Raw genomic sequence first — 20,170 nt, 5'->3', positions numbered from 1 at the left:
CTTCTAAACTTTCTTTTGAATAAACTTTTTCCGTTTCTTTAATTTGCATTTTGAAAAACGAATTATCAAATAATCAACGTGGTATCATAACAACATCTAAATAATAGCCAGCTATGTATTAAAGTTCGCATCGACACAATTCACACAGTCTTGCCGAAAATACTCAATATTTCGTTAAAACTAGTTTAGAAACTAAAATAGAATAAAACGTTGTATGTACCACGTGCATAATTGTCGATTGTGGCTCTCAGGAAATTAAAAGCCCTCCTTCGTCGGGCTTTAAACATTCCCTCGTGCCACAGTCTCCCTGATTATGCCCTTAATACATAAACAACTATTACGTGATCTAGAGTTAAAACTGATATCAGCAGAAGCGATTATTTTAGATTTAAAGTTTTAAGGTGAAAATATACAGACTTCTTTCAGTTAAGATACATCTCTTCCTCTTTTCTGTTAAGGTCATTGCCCACGATAAGATAATTTTTTAGCATGTGGTCTCTTAATTTACACATGATACATATGTACTTTATTTTGAAAATACCAGTATGCATTATCACATCAAAGAGAAACTTGATTATTTTTCATGTCAAAACACAAATAAATCAAAGAATTTGACCTTTGCGCTAGAACTGTTAGCCGTGTTTTAATTATCATTACCTATTTAAACTGCATTGCTGTGCAAGTGTGCTCAACAGATGACAACCGAAACGAACGCCCCAGTTATATTAATCACAACACACAAGACGAACCTTTCAATTGAATAATTTTTCCTATAGAATAGCATTATCTCTGCATTCGTGCAGTTCCGTTTATTGTCTCATGGTCACTGATCAAACCAGTGCAGATGTACTAAGCCTTCGCCTTATTTCATAGAAGAAAATTAAAAGCAAGGTACGTTAAAATTAACAAATTTTAGTCCAATATTCCTCGTTTCCTCTTTCCCATTGTCAGCCCCGAATAATTCAATTAGGATCCACATACCTTAATAACGAGCTACGGTACCCTTTGAAAGTCTCGACTTTTAGTATCTCTGTTTAGTGTCAACAGATAACTCGAGTGACCCCAAGATGGTAAATAACCAGAAACATTCAATTTAGAAGTTTATTGTGTCTGCGTGTCTTTGTTTTACAATGGATGCCATCCAAGTAACGAACGACGAAATTGTCAAAGTGCGAAAACACTTCAAAGTGAAAGAGGATGACATAAAACGCGACGTGAAGATAATAATCGAGTGGTTAAAACAACAACAACATTTACCTAAAATTGACGGTACGTATTTTCCCCCAAAATTTCCTTTGCATCTTTCGTATTTTAGACGAAAACTTCATCGAGCGTTGCTTATTAAGAAATAAATTTCGTGTCGAACAAACCAAACAAAAATTAGATGGATACTGTACTCTGCGGGGTGTTCACCTCAACATGTTTGAGGACTGGAAGTCCATTATACCGTCACGAGAACTGACGTAAAAAAAATAGTTTTAGGTATTGAGGTGGTAAAAGTTTGTTTTAGGATAACTCTGCCGTTACCGAAGTTGACGCCGACTTTGGAACGTGTGATAATTTGGAAACTCAGGTCTTCAGATCCTAATGATTATGATATTGTCAGTATTGTGAAGTATAATCTACTTCTGTTTGAAATTTTGATTAGGAATGACTATGCTGTGGGAGACAGGTTCGTGGCGGATTTTACTGGACATACTGCTGCGACTATAGCGAGGAATAATCCACTCATTATATCCAAGTTTCTCTCTTTGTATCAAGTAAGCGATATCACTACATGAGAGTATATAATTATTAGTATAAATAGTTATTCGTAATGCGATAAATTTAAAGGCACGGTTTTGTAAACATTAATAAACAACTGCATTTGACCTCACTTGCGCGAGCAGTTGAACCTTCTATACTTATATTCTTTTTAGTCTGCGGTTGACATATTTTGGAGTTTCTTGAAGTATGAATTTGGTTAAAAAATGAAATCAAAGGTAATGTGGAGCTATGTGATGAAAAATCTAACATTTTTTATTTCCTTTATTTCCTTTGTTTGTATGTTCAAGCAAAAATGGATCAAAGTGAATCAGTTATAACAAGTTCTTATATTCAAAAGATTTTTTTTGTTTTATACGCAGCGTACCAATTATTGTTATTAAAATTATTTTCCTCTGAATTTATTTAGTAGGTATGTATATATCAACAAAGTTGTTAAGAAGCGGTATACGTTTTTCCTTAGTAAGAACTTGTGTTGTGCAAAATGTGTGATATAATAGCAACTAAAATTTCTGTTGTAAGATATTTTAAATCGTAGCGAAGTTTAGTAAATCACATCAGTTTATTACTGCAAATTCACATACGAAATTAATTTTATAGAATTACAGCCTAACTAAGACATGCTTGTACGGTACAATTAATTAGATGATGTAATTAATTTTTTCTTTATAATAGTTTCACAGTCATAAATAAATAATATAAAGTGTTAGGGGCACCAGCCTAGAAGATATTGTATAGACAAAGCACGCCGAAAATTATATTTTTTCAGTAACTTGCGCTTACTATTCCTTAGAAATGCTTCAGCTGCTTTAATTTAGGCTTCCTTGTAAACCTGTTTACTTTATGAGATGATACTCAGCCGATTTGTTGTGTTCACATTAGCTTTCTTAGATATTTAAAAGTACATGCCAGCAAACTGCTTCACTACTGATCAATATCACGCGAGAACAGGGCGACCTATCTAACTGGACGATTGTCTGAGATATATTTTACGCAGCGCTCTGTTTATAATAGACACATTTTTCTCTGCATTAATTAGATCGTCGTTTTAACAAAATTACTCTCTGTAATTTATTTGCCTGAATTAGAAGTTGACATTTTGTTATGTACAAGTGACACATTTCGTGGATATAATTTACACTAGTCTCTGAAGGTATTTAATTGCCTTTTTCTGTTTAACTAGGCATTATTGTCGACTAGATTCCAAAACAGGTAAATTTTACGGAAAATTATAATAATAGTTAAAAGAAAATTAGTCTGAGAGAATGTCGTGGAATTTGAGTTTACAAATTTTATGTTTTTGTGATAAGTCCTACTATACACACGTTAAAGTAAAAGTAGTGGTCGAGTTTTAAACTAAATGTAAAGTTATATTCATTTAACATCATGATAAATTTTAGCACGAAGAAATATATATTTTAGTTTTGGTAAATACAATACATGCAAAATCAATTCCTTAATTTATTTGAAAGATTTTGTACAAACAGCCAAATAAATAAAAATAAGAGTCATTATATTCTGTACACTTCAAATGAGATTTATATTTTTAAATTTTAATAGAATATCTTCCTGGGATTTTGGTTAGCAATTCGCCATGTTCACAATAATCGTATAGCACGTGCAAAATTTCAGAGGGATCAGCTTTTTAATTTCTAAGACAAATTGTAAAACTTGTACGTTTATTTTCTCAAAAATCTATATGCGTAAGTTAAAAGTCATTGCCGTTTAGTAAACTGCAGCCACAGAAGTATTATATTTTGTATATTTTAAATAAAATTGAGTTGTCAAAATTTTCAAGATGACAGCACACAAGAGACAAATTTTGATTAGAGCTTTAAAATCGACTCGGGAACACTAAAGTACCTTAAAATCTTCACTTAACTTAACTTAACTTAATAAATCGCTAGCAGAAAGACACAAGAAAGTGACATGTCGACGACAGAGAGACAGATAAACAGAAACCGGAAACCTACTTTTTCATATTTTGTTAGCTATGAAACACTGCGCAAACACGAAATTAGCTCACCGTAAAGTGGATACTATTACCATTTTTCTTACTTACTTTTAACCTTATATTTCCTTAAATTAAATTGAGTTTTGTTTTTGCAATGAAAAACATTAAATTAATCTGTTTAACGCCACTCGCTACGCTTAATGTATTGAATTTTCAGTTCATTTCAGAATGTAATATCTCCATTATTAACAGACTTACGGATCTAAAATTTTAAATATAAACTGTCCATAACTTTCTTTATATAACGCAAGGGCAGTTTTGTTAAAGTTAGTTAGTGTTCATACTTTTTGTTTCAATTTTGGTGAAATTTTTGCATAACGTATTTTTAAAAATCAATATCTCAGTGTAGTATTTAAGGAAATTTCAGAACAGGGTTTTCAGCTTTCAAAACTCCAGTTCCAACAAATAAAGTCGAAAATAGATCTCGCACGATGTTTAAAATTTTAATTTTACAAGCTAAAAAGAGTGGTGAAAACCGCGTTCCTAAATTTCGATAAATAACTGAAATATTGATTTTATATGAATATGATAATTTAATAAACTGTTTAAAAAAAAACTGCTCACACAATTATATGATGAAAGTTATGGATAAGTTAGATTTAAAATTTCATAACAATAAATTTGTTAATAGTAGAGATATTACATTCGGAAAATATATTGACATCATAAGAGCCAAACGTAGAGACTCCTTTTAAGAAAACGGCCCACTTAAATTAAGATTTGTAACAACACTAACTTATGATTTTGTTGTGCTTATTTAACCCCATTCTAGTTTTATTAACTGTTTTTACTTCCCGAGCGTAAACTAAGAAGTATTGTAATCGAGTCCATCGGGCCACTGGTTGCTTTCAAATTGTCGCGATGGGTCATGCCACCCGGAGTATGACAAAATGTTTCATTTCCGACTGCCTGCCTGTCGATCTGTCTGTCCGCCGTCTGTGTCGATTTTTGTTAGACAGATAATCTCCGAAACTACCTAATCGAGTGTTGTCAAATTTTATACGTGTGTTATGAATATCATGAAAATGTAAATCGCCAACCAAAGTTTGTCTAATCATCCCTAGCAACAATGTAAACGGGTTTTAAATTGTACAAAATAACATAGTCCTGCACATGTAGTTTATGAATCCGTGTTGAATTTTTAGCTGAAACGTAATGATTTTTGGAATAAATCAAAATTATCTGCAAAATCGATAACTTTGAAATCTTGCAGATGTCTTAAAGTTATCTTAAGCAATTTTTAAACTTTTGATCAAAATATATTTACTTATCGCCCCAAAAAAATCTATGACGTCACCTCAAAATTTTGAGAAATGAACCCTATCTAAGATCTGAGATTTTACTTGTGATTTATCGTGCAGATATTTTAGATTTGCTTCTACAGGTGCTTCAAAAAGAAAATGAATGTGTCAATTTATTTTATTGATTAAATTAGAAACGGCTCACTTTATTTTTCTGGAAAATTTGGGAATGTAATACTGTTATTATTAGTATTACACTGCACCAATGCAACTTTCGAAATGTATCTAGGTTAAAATCGTATTTTTGGTACACATAGGGGCTTTTCAGAAATTGTATCCTTCAGTGTTTTATCCTAGACGTATTCAATAGGTTATTCTTCTTTTTTTACACCTCATAATAAGGTTTTTAAATTTAAACCTGTATTTGTACATCATACCGTGCCGTTGACATTTTTCTGATTCCAAAGTGTATTCTTTATAAAATCGTAGTAGGCTTGGTGACAAAATTTTCAAGGATCTTAAAGGTTTCTTTATTGCCATGAAGCCACAACTGGTATGAATAATATAATAACACTTTCGATATTTTAGTACTCCTAGAACAAAGGATGTCCATTCGTTAAATCCATTGGAATAACTGTGACAGTAAATAAGTTTCGTAAAGAAATACAAATGTACCTGCGGAATTCAATAATTATTATTAATGTGACGAGTGCGTTAAGGGATACGAGTTCAAAAAAGTTTTCAACGCAAATATTGCGTACAAAATTGTGGCCGAAGAAAATTTATATTTAATGACACACAAATGAAGTGCAAACAAAATGTTGGCTGTTTATGTATACATTCAATGTAACGAGGCATCTGTATCCACGGAAAGAAAAAGTAAACAAAATAAAAGTTAAAATATTGAGACATCCTTCTAACAATTTAAAATAAGTGTCGTATTTAATCTGAGAAAATACATCATAATATTACCCGCTAAACCTTACATTACGACTTAATAAAAAATACACATATGGGACAAAGAAAACTTTTTAAATTGAAAACTTTTCCGATTTTACCCAATAAATGATCCTAAATGCTTTTAATTTATCATCGATAACTGATCTACGCCAGGTTTTGGTTATCGGAATTCGATCCTGATTAAAGTAAAAATAAATTTGTCTTAATATTACGATGTTGTTACAAACAATGCTTTGGCGGATAAATCTTTGGCATTATTCGGGCTCTAAATCAAAATATGAAATTTAGAACTAATTAAAATAAGTAAGACAATTAATGTAATTTTAATGAATTTTTAATTACCGACTTACACGTTAACACAATCGGTGGTTAGAAATTTAAAGAGATTACCATTGCAAATGATTTGAAAGCTTCCGCTACATGCATCTATTTTGATTCGCTGCCTTAGCGGCGGTCTTCCTACGTGAAGTTGTGGTTATAAGTATTTGTTGATGGTATATTTCGCGATAAAATCAAAATATTATTGTAGTTTTCAAGGCTGCAACTGTCTTGAATTTTTTCGCAGTTTACTCTGGTATAATATGTGGATTCTCTACACGGGTTTGCTAAAAAGTGTAGATATAGCTAAATATTTCCAGAACGGTTTATCAGAACTCATTGAAATTGATACACAAGTAAAACTATTTGAACTCTATCCCCTAAAATATTATTCAAATTTCCATCAACATTTGTTTTGGAGATACCAGGCCAACTTGATTTTTTGAAATCGTATGAAGAGTCAAATTTAATATTTTTGAAAAAAAGCATCTTTTTGTATTCAGCAACGTAATACACGTCTTCCTTTATTTCCACTAAAAGGTTTGTCTGTCTGTCTGTCTGTCTGTCTGTCGGTCCGCCGTCCATGACGATTTTTGTTAGACAGATATCTCCGAAACTACTGAGCGATTGTTGTCAAATTTTACATGTGCATTATGAATATCGTGTAGATGGTAAAACGCTAACCAAATTTTGTCCAATCATCCCCACCAATCATGTGATGACGTCACCTCAAAATTGTACATAATGGGTCACGTGTAGTCATAAACGTGTAGTTTATGAATTCGTGTTCAGTTTTTATCTGGAACGTCCTGATTAAAAAAAAACAAAAGGATGACGGTGCCCCAAAATTTTGACGCACCTATACATTCTTTATTCATCAATTTTCATCTGTGGTCCTAACATTTTCAACTCAATAAACAGGTGTTTGAGAATCCTTTTTAAATATGGAAAATTGCGGTCATCCTTCAAACGATTTCCGGAACTTTAGAGATTTTTTACTTTTTTCAGCTAAATACCTCCCTTAACATAAATATAATAAAAGTCTTATTAGAAGAAATGGAAGATTACCTAACCTAAGTAGGCTATTCTATTATTTTAGTTTGTTTGATATCGTGCAGAGGGGCACTAATTTGTTTATTTCTCAGAAGAGAGTATAACAGCCTGAAGTCGCCCCGGCAGGAAATTGATGTTAGGTTTATTTTTTTTAAGCATCACTGTTAAATAATGTGATAAAAATATTACTAATTTATTATTTTTTAGTAGTGGATAATTATTATTGAATGCCTATGAATTTTTATGAGTAATCTTTTTCAGGGCGCCTATTCTGGCCGTTTCGTCGGCTGCGATTTTATTAACGCTCCGCCTTTTATCAACCTCTTACTTTCAATACTAAAAAAATTGCTTCCTTCTAAGCTGTACGGAAGGGTAGGTTGATTTGATCTTTCATCTAACCGATTGACATGGTTAAATACATTTCCAGATTCGCATTCACAAAGATCTGAAGTCGTTCCATAAAGTGATTCCGAAAGAGTGTCTGCCGCACGATTACGGCGGCGATCTTGATACTGTGGAAAATTTAATCGGTAAGAAAAATTTAACGGTCGGGAATCATAATAAATGTGCATTTTCCAGCGAAATGGGATAAAGTATTTGAACATAATCAGCCCGTGTTTGAAGAGAATCTGAAGATTGTTTCGAACGAGAATCTGAGATTGGGAACTAATAAACCGAGTGATATGTTCGGAGTGGCGGGGACGTTCAAGCAGCTGAACCTCGATTGAAAAATAAGGGTAGTAGGAGAATTATAGTTTAGAAAAATATATACAATGTTAACTTGCAATTTGGAAAAATATGTGTTTGTTGTTAGGGTTCTTGAATTAAAATTTTATTTTTAATAAATATGTCTAAGTAATTTTGTGGGATTTTTGTCTTTGTATATGCCCTTTTAGTGGTTGACAAATTAGCAGAACTTTGACAGACTGTCAGTTAATTCAAATGCAGAGTGTAAATGACAAAATATGCATTAACTACTGGTACTTAAGTTACTGAAGAATGACTGCAACAGTTACCCCTTTTCGGAGAAAAGAAAAAAAAAGTTACAGGTTGGAGCAAGAAGTAAGTCGGAAAAGGTGCGTTTCTCTTAAAATTAGTTAGAAGTACCTAATATTTTTTTAATGTAAGATAACTTGCAGCAAACTTACTAGTGTATTGGGTGTATAGGGTGATAAGATAAGCTATATTTACAAAGTCGAGGGAACGGAGTTTGTTGGACCGCAACATATCCGAAACATTTAGTAGCATATACAGTTGTTGCACCGTCACGGCTTAGACTTTCCTTAACCAAGTAATACATAGTTGGGAAATGTATAAAAGTTTAATTTCTATTGTGGTGACCGAATTTGAATCAAAGTTTTCGCGCTGAAATTAATTAACAGCGGCGCGAAATCACATTCGAATAATTTGAATTTGAAAGAGACAAAAAAAGAAATCGTTAAACATAGGCAACCTGGTGCACGAAAACGCTTGCTTGGTAGTCGGACAATTAATAGCGCTAAGGGGTTAGTTTTGCATGAGTATTGAGTTATGCATGGCGTAGAGTCAGTCTGAATGTGCTTGTGTGAGTGTAACCACGTGGTAAGATCTAGTTTAAATTAGTTGGTTTGGTAGTTAATAAAATGGGAGGAAGCCTTTGTTTAACGATAATCCATCGTAACTTTCATAATGATACAGTTGTCCCCAACCCGCGCGGTTAATTCTTGCGGCCTTTTAATCAAGAATTGCGGACTTCCGTTCAACGAGAAACACGTGCTGTAAATTTGTTTCATTGTTTGTAAATTTACCCATCAAGTTAGTTTTTCTTAATCGTCAGCTAGTGCAAACACAGTTTAATAATCAGGATTATTTAAATAAATCACTTGCTAGAAGATTTCATGAAATTCACTTAGTCAGGAAAACACCTTTGTTGTTTCAGTACGAATAGGTTTCTGGATGCATATACGTAAGTGTTACATTATAACACTTCTTAATCCTTCACACAAGATTGCTAATAGTTCATTTACGGCAGTTAAACAAAGTTTATTATACTGTGAACTGGCGGGAGTAAAATAAATCTTCCCTTAGATGGTTATCATCGTTATCATCGTTATCATGATCACATCACTGGAGCATGCCCTCGCAACAATGCATCGAGGCCGGCCCCCACAACGCTACAGATTGATTAATTCTTCGAGGCATGCCTTCACAACGCTACAGATTGATTACTTCATCGAGGTTCGTCCTCGCAATGCTAGAGATTAATTACATCACCGAGACGCTTTTGCCTCGCAACGATTTCAAAATTTACATCACCCAGACGCTTTTTCCCTAGGAGCGATGATTGGATATTTTTGTTATTATGTGTTTTGTTGGGGTAACCAGTTCGTGGTATTTTAAACTCTCAAAGCAAATTGTTTTTTTGAAGTAACCAATCACTTAGATCATGATATAATTTGACATAATGTAAACTCTTTTTTAAATCGTTGATAAAGTGTGGCAAATATCAGTCTCCTGTAAATTTTGTTAACTTTGCAATTCTTTACCTCATACAATATTTCTCTAATCTCACAGTTTTAACTTCAGTAATTTTCTTTGTTGTATAATTTTAATTGAACGTAAATTTCATGCTCTACAGTTTCGACCTCACATAATATTTTTATTTGCACAAGTTCATTTTACACCAGATCTTTTGTTTCATAAATCTTTGCTAAGTTTTGTTTTGTAAATATTTTGTTGATGAATGTTTCTATCATATAAATTGTTTGATGTCCAATTTTTATCTCACATAAGATTTATTTGTTGTTTAAAATTTCACAAGATTGTATGGCAAATTTAAATGTTGTTTATTGCTCTTTGAAACTTTAACATTTGTTCAGTTGTTGTTAATACCAGAGTTATAAGAGATTGAACATTTAAATTGGACATAAAATGGAATTGAGGTCAAATAACACAGAAAATGTGGCAGAAGCGGAGTGCTGTTCCTTGTCGGGCTTGCGAGATTAACGTGTCACCTGTACGAGTCCACAGGTTTGGATAGATTCAGGGGTGGCCGCCGATGTTTTAGTGTTTTCGACTTGGACCAATAGTCGAGATCTAACTGAGGGTCTGGTGACCTTAATGGCCTAGGTTCGCACAGCATGATCGTAATGGGGGTGCGTGCGGGTAGGCTTTGCAATAGATAGAATCACCGTCGTGGGGGGGGGGGGGGGGAGAACAGCTCCAGACCGGTAGCCCAAAAATCCACTTGTGCTAGCACGCCCCAGGGGTACTTTTGTTGTGCTCTTGTTAACTGCCGTAACCTTAAAATCTGCTGCCACACGAACGTAATAACTTGTATATTTGCATCCAGTTACTTAATTCAGATTTTGCTTTGTTTTTATTAAATTTGTGATATTCAATGTATGTCTGTCAATTCGCGAGTGTTTTTCTTTCATATATCTTAAGGTGTTTGAAATGTAATATATCTGTGAATAGAGCCCTAGGGGGTTTTTGGGGATGACGACCGATGACGACTTGGCCCTGCGGGACCGCCAGTAGGGCACGCTGAGTCACTTTCGCTCTTCATTTCTTTTCCTCCTAAGGAAGGGTGCCATTTCGGCCCCTCCCAAACTTTTGTTTATTATTTCTTGCGCTCTCGACTCACACGCACTGTATGCACTTGTATGAAAGAACGTCATCCCGCCACTTTTCAAAAAAAAAACACAACGTAGGTTCCCATTTGTTAGACGATCACAGCCAAGGCTAAATTTTGAATTTTTGAATTTTTCGCGGGCCTTTCAAACCTTTTCAAAGTCAATTAAAGGCGGGAAGTTTGGGTTATCACACTATTGGCAACATTAACGTTTGTTTGTATTGGAATATCAAATAGTTTAGGTTAGTTTGTAGTTGTGTAGTTGAAATAGTGTTGATATTAATTGTCTATGCTGTTGATTGTGTGTTTAATAAAAAATGGACTTATAAGTCAAATAGCAGGTCAATATTGTTTAAAACCGAGGAACGAGAAGTGAATTTCGAAGAAGTTTTATAACAATTTTTTTTGGAAATTTATAATTTTAACACATAGATGCTATATTACTATTTAATTTCATATTATATTACATTCCCATGTTATTATGTTTCTTTAGCTGCTCCTTCTTTATTTCAATGTCTAATCCTAAAATTTACTTTCGTAGCAAATATTCCATATTTTTTCTTTCTTCCTCTTGTTCTTGTTCAGTTGTGCCTCAACTAACTGCAGTTTTTACTCCCCTCTGGCGCCTTTATTTATTCATCAAAAAAAACATGTTATTCTTGTGATAACCTAAATATCCTGCCTTAAATTGACATGTGAAAAAAAATTGAAAGCCCGCGAAGATTTAAAAAATTCAAAAATTAGGCCTTGGCTGTGATCGTCTGACAAAATGGAATCCCACATTATGTTTCTTTTTTTTGAGGTGGAATGCGTTCAGATGCAAGTGGTGGACCCCAAGGTTGGAAAAGTACCGCTAAATAAAACACAAAATATATGGAGGACACAAAATCATTTATTCCTCCCCTGACAAAAAAAAAGCTGCGGCTAAGTTGTGCAGGTTGAAGACACCTCTTAATGCTCAGCTACAAAAAAAACTTGCCTAACTTTGAATGAAATCAAATTAGACGTTCTGAATCAATGCAAATATCTGAATATCACAAATTGAATAACAACTAAGAAAAAATCTGAAGTAGTTGAAGTAACTGCATGCAAATACAGAAGTTATAGCGGGCGTGTGGCACCAAATTAAAAATTATGGCAGTCAACAAGAGAACAAAATTGTAATAAAAACTCTATGCAGCGACAGCGACACCAGATCGCTATAAGAGTGTGGTAATCGAACTATATCAATTCCATTCTAGAGCACAGCAAAATTACCCACAGGGTACGTTGTAGCACGAGCGGAATTTGGGGCTCCTGGTTGTGGCTGTTCTCCCACCACGACGGTGATTCTACGCTATTGGTAAGCACATGCCGCCCAGCACCCCTCTCTCTAACGAAGAAACGTCCCGCGCTAAAGGGTCGTTACGGTCGCAAACTCGTGGTTGGAAAGCCCGGCCTTTGGGACAAGTCGGGAGCGTCACGTCATCCCGACCGCTCCCCTGACTTCTATTCAATATCTGCGTCCTTTGTGCAGATGGAGCGACCGCCAGCTCGACAAAGAACCGCGCACTCCGCTTCCGCCACGTGTTTCTGTGTTATTTACCTCAATCCCATTTAAATGTTCAATTTCTATGACTCTGATATTAAACTACAACCGAACAAGTGTTAAAGTTAAAAAAAAGTAAACATTTAAATTCACCATACACTCCCGTGAAATTTGAAACAGCAAAGAATTGTTATCTGAGATTAAGATTGGACATCAGACAATTTAATGATGGAAACATTAATCAACAAAATACATATTTACATGAAAAAAAACTAGCAAAGATTTATAAATACAAAAAAGATCTGGTGTGGAATAATACTTCAATTTAAATTATACAACAGAGAAAATTACTGAAGGTAAAATTGTGAGATACAGAAAAATTGCATGAGGTGAAAAATTGCAAAGCTAAAAGAAATTACATGGGTTTAATGTTTGCCACACTTTATCGACGGTTCAAACAAAGAATTTACATGAAGTTAAATTATACCACACTTTATCAACGGTTCAAACAAAGAATTTATAGGATGTTAAATTATGCCTTGATCCAAGTAACTGGTTACTTAAAACAATTAGCTTTGAGAGTTTACCGTGGACTGTCCCCAACTTATACCAAACAAAACACATGATAAATAAACACAAAATGCATTCAGCGTCTCGAGAAATGCTTCTCGGTGGTGTAATTTTCAACGTTGCGAGAAAAATGTCTCGGTGATGTACCTCAGTCCACGATGTTGTGCATTCTTCCGCACTTTCACGGTCGTCTTCCCAGAGTGGGACGACGTTAGTTTAATTTAATTGCCGTAAATGAACTATCAGCAATCTTGGTGAAGAATTAAGAAGTGTTATAATGTAACACTTAAGTATAAGCATCCAGAAACCTTATTCATAATTTGATAAACAAAGAAGGAGTCCTGACTATGTGAATCTCATGATGTCTCCTAGCAAGTTCTTTATCTGAACAATCTCAGGACCGTTAAATTGTGTTAGAACCAGTTAACGATCAAAACCCTAACATGGACTGTGAATTTACAAACAATAAAACACATTTACACCACATGTTGGTGTCCGTAAAAAGTTCGCATATTTCCGCTTGGAAAAACCTCAAGAATTAGCTACGCGTGTTGGGGAAAAGGCTTCCCTCTAACCTAACTACTTTACCTCGTCCTTTCACTTACACCAAACAAAATAACCGTGACACAGAATAACGCATCTTACCCGTCTACCAAGCAGCCAACTTCTACCAACCCTCTCACTAGATACTACCTACAAATTCCCCTAGGAGAGCTACCAACGACCCATAAAAGAACTAAACTTGCACATGTGTCGCTGGTCGCTACATTCGTTACAAGAAAACATTGTAACTGTGGTACATGTCTTCTTTATATTAATATATTAAATTGTTGGAACTTTATTTTACACTTTTGAGCAGCGGTACTGATGGAATCGTTGCAAAATTGGAAATTTTCGATTTCGTGTAATCACCAAAATTATTATCCAATAGATTCTGGATTTTGGATTCTAATTATATGGGCCTTTGGACCCATTGTACCTTCACCAAGTCCATATCACGGTGTCTTCCCACTCCTTTAATCGTCAAGCCACCAAACTACCTGACTGTACTTGAATAATGCAGACGGTGGGAACTCCCTTATTTTTGTCATACTATGCTAGATGTCCCCTAGCATGGATTTCCTCAAAGAGGTTAGCGCTGGATACACACGAAGAATGTGTTCAGCTGTTTCCTCTTCTTCATTGCATCCACGACAGAGGGCGTCTGTTACTTGTCTTATCGTTTGTAGGTGATTGTTAAACTGGTAATGTCCCGTAAGGAATTCTATCAGTTTACGCAGTTTGTCCCTTGAAACCAACAGAGTTCCACCCTATTCCTCTGCGTTACATACCTTAGCGTTTGTCTGCAATCCCAAACCAGCCCGAATAGAACCACGCAGCTGTCTAGTAGTGCCGACCTGCTGTCGGTAAGTATGCGTACTGGTTTGTTGTCGATTTCACGTGCAGCAACTATTCTACCTCCCAGCGTTATTTCGATCAGTTCTGTTTGTAAGATAGACGTATTGATATTCTATAATTATGTCTTCTCATATATTAATTTTGTGCCCATTTGTTCACAACCTATCCTTAACAGAGGTATTTTGTTGAACGCCTCAGTCAAGATACGAGTGTGCTTCGTTATGCGACCTTGCTTGTTTCATACTCCCAGAGAGTGAAGTCTGAGAGACCTCCTCATTCCGCTTCCTCTATGTAAAGGTTGAGAGGTGCTAAGCAAAGAAGTGTTTCCAGAGCCGCTGTGGGAGTGGTTCTCACTGTTCCTGTGACACTGAGTCACGCCATTCTCTGAAGGTGTTCAAGTTGCAGGGCTGTTGTTTTTTGTTTGACTTTGGGCCACCAAACTCAAGCTACGTAGCACAGCATCAATTCAGTAGATCCAGAGCCGAGCGTATTTAATTTCTGTGTTTATACACCGTGATTGCGAAATATATGCAAAAAAAAAGAGGAATAGCTCACAATGAGATTATGTCCCTGTGTAAAATTCACGGTCCTGAGTGGTAGCAGTGTCTAGAAATAGTTCCAGCTGATGGTTTAAAAAAAGCGGGTCAAGATCAGCAAATCAGGTTCTCGTAGATCAATGAAAAGCAATGGGAATATGACGTTCATCTCACTGTCATTTGTCCTGTTTTTTTTTGAAACCAACTGTATTTTTGAATCTAGATTGCGAAATGCTACATTTGCCTTCAAGAATAAGTTTTTTTTTTCGAGCATCGCGAGCAAAAAAACATTCGAGAATACAAATGAATTTCGCAATCGAGTATCAAACAATGTTTTTTTGAAAACTGCATAGCTCCATATTAGTGGAAACTCAAAAATGAATAACGAGAATCCAATAAAATCAAAGCAAAGAAATCAAATCAAGTAAATTTTTGATACAAGACGATCCATAGCAACATAGCAAACAATGAAAATCAGTTGTTTCAAAAACTCGTTTTGGAGCTGCAATTTTATAGTGTTTTATTAAAAAAAATGGGTTCTGAACGAGGTTCTGAAAGTGAAAATGAGTTACCCCAAGAAGTTTTCGAAGCGGCACAAAGTGCGGTGTCGCAATTGATACCTACCACAAAAATCCTTAAGACAATACGAACTTGCCTATAGGGAATTGAAAGAGTGGTGCAGTTACAAGAAAATCCAAAAAGTGTCCGAATCTGTGTTATTGGCATATTGCGAGCATAAAATAAAAAAGGTAGCACCCTCAACTTTATGGTCGATATATTCGATGTTAAAAAGTACACTGAACCTTAAAGAAACTGTAAATATAGCAATATTTCCGAACTGATACCATATTTGAAAAAACAAGTCAATTGAGGACCGACCAGAAAAGTCGAAGATTCTAACAAAAGAAGAAAAAGAGAGATTTTTACAAGAGGCACCTGATAATAGATTTCTGCTAGAAAAGGTAGGTAATTCAAATTGATATAAATAGTTTTATTGAAATAATTTTGACCCATTGTTCAGATGATCTTAATAATTGGCCTTTGCGGAGCTTATAGAAGGGACGAACTGTGAAGGTATTGTGAAAATACTGTGATTTACATCCGACAGTTACTACCAGTCAAAGATTTTTTGTGAAATATATCAGGGAAAAATGTGTTAATCAAGTGGTTGGCGTCAACAAAATAAGGAATGTAGCAAAATAAATAGCAATGTATCTCAAATTGCCTCACCCGGAAAATTATACAGGGCACTGCTTCAGGCGTTTCTCCGCCACCCTGTTAGCCGACTTAGGAGCCAATATTACAACCACTTAACGACATGGGGGGTGGCGCTCTACTATGGTAGCAGAGACATATATAGAATATTCTGTACAAAATAAAATTTCGATAGCAAATAAAATGTTACAATCTTCAACAGAGCTCACGGAAGTTACCAGTAATACAAGCTGCGGAGTAAACTTGAATAATTACAGTACCAGTCTCATTGGACATACAGAAATAGAAGCTACGATAACTCGAGGGACTGGATCTGGCATCAGTTTAACCAACTGTAACATCGGAACTTTCAATTTACGTGTAGAAAAATAAATGATAATTTCTATTAATAATTGTAATAATATTTGAATTGTTAATTGCTTTAATAAAGTAAAATCAGTTAATAGAATTACCAATAAGTTCTCAAAAGATTATAAACCATTGTAGCACCTTTAACATTGAGAAAACTACCAGAACACTATGATTACAATCACAACGCAAGTGTTTAGCTAAAACGCCTCTCTGTGTCAACGAAAGTGAATTTGTTTTGAAACACTGATTAGCTCGTCAAAACGAAAGAAGAATAGGCCAAAAAATGGGTTTTTGAAAAAATGTTAGGTCGCAAAGTTTCATAAATTGATAAGTTCCACTACCACTTAATTTTTTGCATTCAATTTAATAACAGGCTGTATAAGTATGAGGCACATATTAATGCGACGCTGTTTTAATGGCAGACATAATCATCGGACAGTGAGGCACAATGTTAATGTCATCGCGTGCTTAACGTGTTGATGTTAATGAATTTTTAACTGGCGTAATATTAGTATACTTAAGCTATTAAGGATTAAAGAAAAGATAAAGAAAGCCTGAGAAAATATCGTTTGAAGCCAATGTTTATGTTATTTATTTATTCTTCCGAGTAAACTTCAAAATGCATTAAACTTATTTATTTAGAAAATAAAAAGTTGTGTAATTCTGCAGTATTTCAAAGACCGTGCTTGAAGTATTTGCAGTATTTCAAGTATTTTCAAGTACTTCCAAGTAGTTTCATTACTTCAAGTATAGTTGATACTTGAAGTACTATTGTTAAAGGTAAGTGTTTAGTACTTTACTTAAACACTATTTCAAGCAATACTTTGTACTTGATACTTCAAGTACTTTTGTTGAGTACAGCTCCACTTCCAATGTATTGATGTGTTTTTTTTTTCAAATTAACCATAGGAATTAAGCTTCTACGCCTGTATTTATTTTCGTATGTTCAGAGTTAAAAAAATTGGTAGTTATTTAGACAAAACTTCCCTAATTCCTGAAGTACAAGGGAACAAATACATCTTTTTCGAAAAGTTATAAAATTTTATTTTGCAAGTTTTATTTTTTTACGATAAACTCTTTAAGTTAAAGTAAAGTTAGGCGTGGGCTGGTAAAGTGCACATAAATAAATATGCTATGCGTCTATTTCAAGTGAGTTTTTCCATCAAAAAATTGTGTAATGAACATGAACATTTTAGCAAGGACACGAACATAAATTATGATGAGAGCAATGTAATACCAGTAATAACAATTCTGTATATTCGAATTTTAGGGAAAATTGGGTGGGCCGTTCTTGATTTGATCAATAAAATATTGTTGCTTCATTCATTAATTGTTTTGAGTCATCCTGTATAAGTAATTCTAAGCAATATTAATGCATTGATAATCCACAAGCATCGAGTCATAATATTTTGCATATTTTAGGTAGAATTTATTCGGCAAAATTTTCAGTTTATCCCCTTTATTTTTTTGGCAGGGGATAAACTGATAAATTGTTGTTAACGATTTATCATTCTTACGATAACTTTAAAAAGATCGCAAGATTTAAGGGCATCCGGTTTCATAGTTTTAAATTTAAATTGCCAAATGTTATAAAATTTTGGAAACTCAACATGGATTCATAAACTACAAGTGTAGGAGTATGTTATTTTATAAAATTTAAATAACTGTTACTGTTGTAAATTTTGTAGGCGATGTCATCATATTGTTGGTGGGGATGATTAGAAAAAGTTTGGTTATATATACAGAAGACAGACAGAGCGGTAGACCTATTCTATCATATTACAGGAGTTATGAAAAAAACATGAAAGTAGCAATTCGTCCAACGGACCCTATTACAATACTTCCTTAGCTTACGCTCGAGAAGTAAAAATAGAAAAAAATCAGATCTTGTCCAGAAGCGTAATTTTTTTTTTTGAAAAGGTATATGGGGCACATGAAATACTTAAATGATAAATTACATTCTTAAAATAAAATCCGGTATTATTTCACAGCCAGCATTCTAGTTCTTTAGTTTAATTTATTTTTACGTTTTATTTCCAGAAATCATGAAATCTGGTGTAAGAACGGCATCGAAATCCTTCAGAAAAATCCTACTGCCTGCGCCACTTTGTGTGCAAAATTTATTCTAAAACGTGTTTATACGTGCGTCTGATAACCAAAATGAATCATCCGTCCTATTAGTTCCTAAAAATTCAAACATTCCGAATTCCTCCTTAATAACTCCAAAGGTATCCATTTCCTTATCTCCCACTCTCAGCCTTCCTTTCCAAATTCTTCCGCGTGTGTCAAATTCATTTCCTCACTTTAAAATCTCTCCGCCGCAGTTATTATTAATTTGCGGTCCGGATTGATTGAATTTTTCCGTTTTTACAAGAACGCCTGTTCGTGACTTGGTGCGATTTTTCGGATTTATGATGCATAAAATGAAACAATTTGTGGAAAAATTCAATTTTCTAGGCCCAAACCGCGCCTGAATACGACCGAGGTAATTGATAATTCCTCTTCACTTGCTTTTAATCTCGGAACGGATTTATTCGTAAGTGGAGTGGACCGCGTTTTCTCGCTGGCGTCACTTATGATTTTCCTGCTATGGATTAGGAAAAGTTTTAAGATAACTTTGCCGAAACAGATGAGATTTGCGGAAAAGTTTAGATGTTAGAAAATGTTACATCAATCACGCAGCATTACATTCAGGTACTTGTTAAAGCGCGAAAAATTACGCTATTGGAAAATTGGGTTAATTTTAGAGGCTTAGACGAAAGTGATAACTTAATGAAAAATGGCCCTAGGTAAACAAGTCAACGTCTCAACTTCACAAAAGTTTGTACCATCGATCATGCTTTCAATTTCTCTAATCTTATTGTTTCCTGAAGAGTAAACAACGGCTCGTAATACTGGAACTTCACTTTCACATTTCACACGAACACAATTTAATTTCTAGATACTTAACATTTTCTCAGTAAGAACTTAGAGACGGTGAGAGTAGATATTGGATATTGGCCAGCATAAATCAAATAATAATGTATTTGGTTTGGGTAACACAAGTGTTCGGATTCGGGTATTCAGAATGCAATATTGACTCGTCGCCTAATATTAAATCGTGGAATGGAATCAGTCGGGATTGAAGAGAGCCGATCTGATTTAATGTCTGTTTTAAGCCCGAGTGAGCGCAGCGAGCTTCGTAATAACACATCAAAATTCATTTTATTTTTCATTAACCGTAATATTTGGCACATCATTGCAAAATTGACTGACATTAATTCAAAATGTAATAATGTTAAAGATGTAGGTATAATGGGTTGCCTACATGGTCGTGCTAACAGCTCTGTAAAGGTGGGACAAAGAAAATGTAACCAAATAAAGGTACAAACAAAGAGTTAATTTGTGCCACCAATTCCACCGACTGTTCCATTTTTATGTGTATTTTGTCTCAAGTAAACAATGGAGATGTGGGTAATTCAAACTTCACAATAAAAACCGGGAGAACTTAACTCGCTTAGGGTTTAGAGCAATTCACTCCAAATCAATTACTTACACCTAATCCATTTAGCGAACAAAGTTTGCCTTCTAGTACTAATTTATTACTTGTAGTGGCAACAATCCACAAAC

General features: G+C 34.5%; 1 protein-coding gene across 1 annotated transcript; it reads left to right on the top strand.

Moving 5' to 3' along the window:
- Positions 1-685: 685 nt before the first annotated feature.
- Positions 686-8,209, top strand: LOC135142032 (alpha-tocopherol transfer protein-like). Its single transcript, XM_064073679.1, has 7 exons — positions 686-891; positions 1,039-1,269; positions 1,316-1,463; positions 1,511-1,760; positions 7,612-7,722; positions 7,778-7,880; positions 7,930-8,209. Exons 2-7 carry the CDS (start codon positions 1,131-1,133, stop codon positions 8,076-8,078), a joined length of 900 nt encoding a protein of 299 aa, XP_063929749.1. The 5' UTR covers positions 686-891; positions 1,039-1,130; the 3' UTR covers positions 8,079-8,209.
- The last annotated feature ends 11,961 nt before the right edge of the window (positions 8,210-20,170 follow it).

This window comes from Zophobas morio, unplaced genomic scaffold (assembly GCF_036711695.1).
Source record: "Zophobas morio isolate AGI-343-1 ecotype UQ-CSIRO unplaced genomic scaffold, CSIRO_AGI_Zmor_V1 ptg000046l, whole genome shotgun sequence".
In the NCBI taxonomy this organism is placed as follows: Eukaryota; Metazoa; Arthropoda; class Insecta; order Coleoptera; family Tenebrionidae; genus Zophobas; species Zophobas morio.
This window is presented reverse-complemented; position numbering and strand designations above follow the sequence as displayed.